A 6915-nucleotide genomic window follows, 5' to 3' on the forward strand; every position below is an offset into this window, starting at 1 on the left:
CCATGTTGGGCCAGCCCCGGTGGCTGATGGGAGGGCAGCCATGTTGGGTCTGCCCCAGGGGCTGATGGGAGGGCGGCCATGTTGACCCAACACGCCCACCATCCCCATGCCCCCTATAGCCCCACCCCCCCCAACGTTACGACACTTTGGGGCGCTTTTGACTTTTTTTTTATCTAAAAGGAGCAGAAACGGCATCGAAAAAAAATCCCCGTTTTCACCCCAAAACGCGCGCGAGAGGGGAGGGGCCACCCTGGGGTCGGGGGGGGGGCCCAAGGGTGACGAGGGAGGTCCCCAAGGGTCATGGGGTGTCCCCAAGGGTCACAGATGTCCCCAGTGACATGAGGGGGACCAGGGTGTCCCCAAGGGAGGGTGACCCTGGGGGCGGGGGGGGGACAAGGCCACTTGGGGGGCAGCGGGGTGGCTCTAAGTGACCCCAGGGGCCACGGGTGACACCGCAGTGGCCCAGGAGAGGGCGAGGAACAGGGCAACGTCCCCAAGCCTCCGTAGATGCCACCAGCAGCGGCCACCTTGGAGAGGACACCCCACATCTCCTGGGGCCACGGTAGCCCCGGGGTGGCTCTGGGTAGCCCCAGGGGATGCAGGTGACACCATGGTGGCCCAAGAGGGGACAAGGAGCACAACAATGTCCCCAAGCCTCCCTAGATGCCACCACTGGTGGCCACCATGGAGGGGACACCCCACGTCTCCGGGGGACATGGTAGCCCCGGGGCGGCTCAGGTGACACTGCGGTGGCCCAGGAGGGAACAAGGAGCACAACAATGTCTCCGAGCCTCCCTAGATGCCACCGCTGGTGGCCACCACGGAGGGGACACCTCACATCTGGGGACATGGTAGCCCCGGGGCGGCTCGAGGTGGCCCCGGGGGACGCGGGTGACCCCCCCAGGGGAGAGGGGCGGGGCCGGGGGGGGTCACAGGAAATAATCGGCCACCGGTTTCTTGGAGGGGATCCCCCGCGTCTCCTGCGGCGCCGCCTCGAAGATGATGAACTCCTTCTGCAGGTGCTCGTCCAGCTCCAAGATGGCCGCCACGTTCCCACACCTGTGCGGCAGAGCGTGTTCTTAGCGTGTTCTTAGCGTGTTGAGACCCCCCCCATAGCAACCACCAGTAGCCAACCCCATGACGGGGATGGTCCCGTTCCAGCATCGCTCTCCACCCGCCGCTGTCCCTCCACCCCACGCTCTCCTGCACCTTAGTGTGTTCTTAGCGTGTGCTTAGCATGTCGAGACCCCTACCCCCAACCCCAGCCCAACCTGAGCAGGGGGACGCTCCCGTTCCGCTGCCACTGGCGGCCCTCCGCCCCGTCCCACCCCCCACCTCGCCCCACGTTCCCCTCTTAGCGTGTGCTTAGCGTGTGCTTAGCATGTTCCTGACCTGTAGCAGTAGTTGGGGGCGGACCAGACGGTGAGGACGGTCTCGTTGAAGTGCCACTTGTAGCCCTCCATGACGAGCTGGTGGGCGCGGCAGATCATGTCGATGTCGTTGGAGGCGTTGAATTGGGCCACCACGTCGCTGCCGAACAGGTAGCCGGCCCCCCGCGGGGACACGCCCCAGCCCGTCGTGTCTGCCGACGCGCCACACGCGTGTCAGCGGGGACGGGAGGCGGAGGAGGGCCAACGTGCGGGGGTGACGCAAGCTGAGCGGGCGCGTACGGGGGGAGGAGATGCAGCCCGGCGTGGCCGTGAGGTCACACGTGTGTCACGTGAGCCAAATTGGGGGGATGGGGTGCGGACGCGTGACCCACACGCGTGTCCACGCGTGGCACTAAACGCGCCCGTAGGGTCACGCTTGTCTCGCAGACCAACCCGGTGCGGCTGGGGGAGTCACGCGTGCGTCACCCAGACGGCAACATGGCCACGTCAGTGTGCGCGTGGGGGAACACACGACCCACGTGTGTGTCACGCACGCCGCAGACTCGCTCGGCGCGGTAACGAGGTCGCACGCGTGGCGGCGGGGAGGCCGCTGGGCCGCGACGCAGGAGGAGTTGGCCTCTCCCCGCCCCCGGCGGGCGATGCCATGGGGCGAAACACGGCCCGACACGGGCTGACACGCGTGTGCGGGGCCTACCCTCGGGGTCGGACCAGAGGAGGTCGCACATGGGGCCGTCATGGGGCACCTCCTGCTTGCGGTCGATGGTGCGGATCTGGTCCAGCGTCTGGATGGAGGGCGAGAGGCCCCCATGCACGCAGAAGATCTGCAGGGACACACGTGACCTTAGCGTGTGCGGGGCGGGCTCAATGCCCACACCCCCCCAGCCCCCGCCATGAGGCTGGAGGGAGCCGGGGGGGGGGGGGGGGGGGCAGGGCCCCCTTGCAGCCCCCGGGGCCGTCCCACACGCATTTAGCGTGTCCTTAGCGTGTCCTTAGCGTGTCCTAAACCCATCCCAACGTCCTCATCGTGCCGCCCGTGACGGCAACGGGGCTGCAGAGAGCGAAGCTGCCGCCACAGCCGCCCCCTAAAAAAACCTTCCCGTGATCCCACATGCATTTAGCATGTCCTTAGCGTGTCCTAGCATGTCCTTAGCGTGTCCTAACATGTCCTTAGCACGTTCTAGCGTGTCCTTAGCACGTCGTAGCGGGTCCTAAGATGTCCCAGCATGCTTGCAGGGTGTTTTATGATGGCAACAAAGCTACAGTGAGCGAAGCCTCCCCTGCAGCCCCGTCACCCGCAGCCTCCCCGTGCCCTTAGCGTGTCCTAGCATGTCCTTAGCGTGTCCTAAGGTACTCCAGCGTGCTCTCAGAGTGTTTTATGATGGCAACGAGACCGCAAAGAGCGAAGCCGCCTCTGCAGCCCCATCACCCTCAGCCTCCCTGTGCCCTTAGTGTGTCCTAGCATGTCCTTAGTGTGTCCTAAGGTACCCCAGCGTGCTCACAGAGCATTCCACGATGGCAACGAGGCCGCGGAGAGCAAAGCTGCCTCTGCAGCCCCGTTACCCGCAGCCTCCCCATGGCCTTAGTGTGTTCTAGCACGTCCTTAGCATGTTCTAGCGTATTCTTAGCACGTCCTTAGCGTGTCCTAAGCTACCCCAGCGTGCTCAGAGGGCGTTTTACGATGGCAACGAGGCCGCAGAGAGTGAAGCCGCCCCTGCAGCCCCGTCACCCGCAGCCTCCCTGTGCCCTTAGCGTGTGCGGCGCGCGCGGGCGCGCCCACCTTGCCGTCGATGATGGCGGAGAGGCTGAGGTAGTCGAAGATCTCGGTGCAGTAGCGCCAAACGGTGACGGAGCCGTACTTGCGCAAGCACTCGTCGTAAAACCCGTAGACTTGGGTGATTTGTCGGCTCTCGTGGTTGCCCCGGATCAGCGTGATGCGGTCGGGATAGCGGACCTGTCGCGTTTCGACGGCTGAGTCCCCGTCGCGACGCCGGGGTCCCCGTCGCGACGCCCCAGGTCCCCGTCGCGACGCCCCGGGTCTCACCTTGAGGGCCAGCAGCAGCAGGAAGGTCTCGACGCTGTAGAAACCCCGATCCACGAAGTCTCCCATGAACAGGTAGTTGGTCTCGGGGACGTCTCCCCCCACCTGGGGGGCGGGGGGGGGCACTTAGGGGGCAGTTGGGGGGCACAGGAAGCACTTAGGGGGCACTTGGAGGGCGGGGAGGCACTTGGGGGACACAGAGAAGACACAGGAAGCACTTAGGGGGCAGTTGGGGGGCACAAGGGGCACTTAGGGGGCGGTTGGGGGGTGCTGAGGGGGTGGGGGCACAGTTATAGGGCGGAGGAGCAGTTAGAAGATAGTTGGGGGCACTTATGGGGCACAGGGAGCACTTGGGGGGCAGTTGGGGGGCACAAGGGGCACTTAGGGGGCGGTTGGGGGGTGCTGAGGGGGTGGGGGCACAGTTATAGGGCGGAGGAGCAGTTAGAAGATAGTTGGGGGCACTTATGGGGCACAGGGAGCACTTGGGGGGCACAGGGAGCACTTGGGGGGCACTTAGGGGCCCAGGTAAGCGCTGAGAGGCTGCGGGCCTGTCAGGAAGCACTTGGGGGGGCAGCAGGGGCACTTAGGGAGCACTTGGGGGTCTGGTGGGGGGCACTTGGGGGGCCGGGGGGGCACTCGGGGGCAGCTCACCCTGAAGAGCTCCTTGAGGTCATAGAACTGCCCGTGGATGTCCCCACACACCTGGGGGGGGAGGCGGGGGTCAGAGCCCCCCAAGTGTCCCCAGACACCCCCCAGCCCCCCCCAGCTGCCCCCCGCATCCCCCATATCCCCCCCAGCCCCCCACATCTGCCCCCCGGATCTGCCCCCCACAATTACCCCCATATCTCCCCCTAGACCCCCCCACCTGCCCCCCAGCCCCCCATAATTGCCCCCTATCCCCCCCAGCCCCCCATATCTGCCCCCCGCGCCCCCCATATCCCCCCTAGACCCCCCATCTGCCCCCCAGCCCCACATATCCCCCCCAACCCCACATAATTGCCCCCATACTCCCTCAGCCCCCCATAATTACCCCCCACATCCCCCCAGACACCCCCATCTGCCCCCCAGCCCCCCCAATTGCCCCCCATACCCACCCCCAGCCCCCCACATCCCCCCCAGCCCCCCATACCCACCCCCAGCCCCACATAATTGCCCCCCATATCCCTTCTAGATCCCCCATCTGATCTGATGCTGAGCCCCCCATATCTGCCCCCCCGACCCCCATATCCCCCCTAGATCCCCCCAGCCCTCCATAACTGCCCCCCCCCCAGCCCCCCAGATCTGCCCCCCATATCCCTCCCAGCCCCCCATATCTGCCCCCCCAGCCCTGCCCCCCAACTGACGGTGACGGGGGAGTCGACCCGCTGGACGTTGCTCTCCTCCACCAAAATCTCCCTGAGAACAAAATGGGGGGGGGGGGCAATTATTTACCCCCAGGAGCAGCTAATTACCCGCGGGGGGGGGGGGGGGGGGGGGATAATTACCCCCAGAGCTCATTAATTGCCCCCCGGGGGGGGGCAATTGCCTCGGGGGGGGGCGTTACCGGGCTTTGGCGCAGAGGGCCTTGACCTCGCTCTCCTTGATCAGCTCACAGCGCCGCAGCTGCTCGATTTGCCGGTCCAGGTCGCTCAGCTCCCCCATGGCTGGGGCAAAGCCCGGGGGCAATTAGCCACCCCCTGGGGGCAACTAACTCCCCCCAGGGGCAATTAGCCCCCCCCCCGGGGTAATTAGCCCCCCTGGGGGGGTAGGAGCCCACTGAGGGCCTCTCTGCCCCACGGTGAGGGGGAGTAATTGCTCCAAGGGGGGGTAAGGGCCCCATGGCTGCCCCATAGCATCCTGAATTGCCCCACAGCTGCCCCAGGGAGCTATAACTGCCCTATAGCAGCCCTTAACTGCCCCATAGGGGTCCTCAACTGCCCCACACCTGTCCCACAGGGTCCCAAACTGCCCCACAAGTGCCCCATGGGGCTATAACTGCCCCATAGCGGCCCTTAACTGCCCCACAGGTGCCCCACAGGGTCCCAAACTGCCCCACAAGTGCCCCACAGGGGTCCTGAACTGCCCCATGGGGATTCTGAACTGCCCCATGGGGATCTCTAACTGCCCCCCAGCATCCCAAACTGCCCCACAAGTGCCCCATGGCGTCCCAAACTGTCCCCCAGCTGCCCCCCAGGGCTCCTGAACTGCACCACGGCTGCCCCACAGGGTCCTGAACTGCCCTACAGGGTCCCCAACTGCCCCCCAGCCCCCATAACTGCCCCAGAGGGGGCATCTGTGAGCCCCATAGCTGCCCCTGTACCTCCCCCCAGCCCCTCAAGTGCCCCCACACCCCCAACACCCCCCAGCCCCACACCCCTGCCCCATAGCTGCCCTCCAGCCCCACAACCGCCCTCTACACCCCTAATCCCCCCCAGCCCCACATAGCAGCCCCCCCACTGCCCCCCAACTGTTTCCTACAGCCCCATAGCTCCCCCAGCCCCACACACCTGCCCCCCAAGCTGCCCCATAGCTCCCCCCACAGACCCCCACCTGCCCCATAACCACCCCCTCCACCCCTAAGACCCCCCAGCCCCACATCCCTGCCCCCCAGCTGCCCCCCATAACAGCTCCCTCCACCCCCAAGCTGCCCCCAGCCCCCCGTAACTGCCCCCCGCCTGCCCCCCACCTGCCCCCTAACTGCTCCTTACACTTCTAAGACCCCACAGCCGCCCCCCATAACCGCTCCTTACACCCCTAAAACCCCCCAGCCCCCCACCGCTGCCCCCCAGCCCCCCATAACCACCCCCTCCACCCCCAGCCCCACAGCCACCCCCCATAGGCGCTCCCTCCACCCCAGAGACCCCCCAGCCCCACACCGCTGCCCCACAGCCGCCCCCCAGCCCCATAACCGCTCCCCCCACAGGCCGCTCTAGGCCCTCCCCGCCCCCATAACCGCTCCCCCCACCCCGCACCCCCCGCCCCACACCGCCGCCCCCCAACCCCCCGCAGCCCCCCCCGCACCCCCCGAACCCCGGCCCCACCGGCCGCGACCCCGCCGCCGCCGCCGCCGCCGCCGCCGCTCTCTCCCGACCGGAACCGGAAGAGCGCCGCGAAGGGGGGGCGGGGCCCCGAGCAGGAAGTGACGAAAACGGGAGCAGCGCCCAAAGCGCCCCGGGCCGGGCGCCGCGGCCCAGACTCCGCGTTCCGCCCCCCCCCCCCAAACCAGGGGATGCCCCCCGATGTTGGGGTTGCCCCCCCATTTTGGGGACCCCCGATGTTGGGACCCCCCCCCAGATGTGCAGCCCCCCGATGTTGGGACCCCCCCCAGATGTGCAGCCCCCCGATGTTGAGGACCCCCCCGGACGCCGCTCTGCTCAGGCCGCCGCCATTTTATTGCCCCGCCGCAGCGGGAAGGAAACGGGGGGGGGGGGGGGGGGGGAGGGGGGGGGGTGGGGAAGGGTCCTGGCGCGCAGTGACGCGGCGTGACGCGCGGAGAGGCGGCCGTGA

At 67.3% G+C, this 6915-nt stretch overlaps 1 protein-coding gene across 5 annotated transcripts; it reads right to left on the minus strand.

Annotated features, from left to right (window-relative positions):
* Positions 1-152: 152 nt before the first annotated feature.
* On the minus strand, positions 153-6512 carry PPP4C (protein phosphatase 4 catalytic subunit). 5 transcript variants are annotated; one of them, XM_082339055.1, is made up of 9 exons: positions 6450-6512; positions 4973-5072; positions 4773-4824; positions 4081-4131; positions 3433-3534; positions 3169-3342; positions 2086-2212; positions 1393-1582; positions 153-1059 (listed from the first exon to the last, which is right to left on the minus strand). In XM_082339055.1, the coding sequence occupies exons 2-9, from the start codon at positions 5068-5070 to the stop codon at positions 930-932; spliced, it is 924 nt and encodes a 307-aa protein (XP_082195181.1). In that variant the 5' UTR covers positions 5071-5072; positions 6450-6512; the 3' UTR covers positions 153-929. The 5 variants fall into 5 exon arrangements, with proteins under 5 accessions (XP_082195181.1, XP_082195182.1, XP_082195185.1 ...); XM_082339056.1 differs by having other exon boundaries at positions 6439-6491; XM_082339059.1 differs by lacking the exons at positions 4773-4824; positions 4973-5072 and having other exon boundaries at positions 6450-6497.
* Positions 6513-6915: the final 403 nt, after the last annotated feature.

This window comes from Platalea leucorodia (genome assembly GCF_965183815.1).
Source record: "Platalea leucorodia genome assembly, contig: HAP1_HAP1_SCAFFOLD_385, whole genome shotgun sequence".
In the NCBI taxonomy this organism is placed as follows: domain Eukaryota; kingdom Metazoa; phylum Chordata; class Aves; order Pelecaniformes; family Threskiornithidae; genus Platalea; species Platalea leucorodia.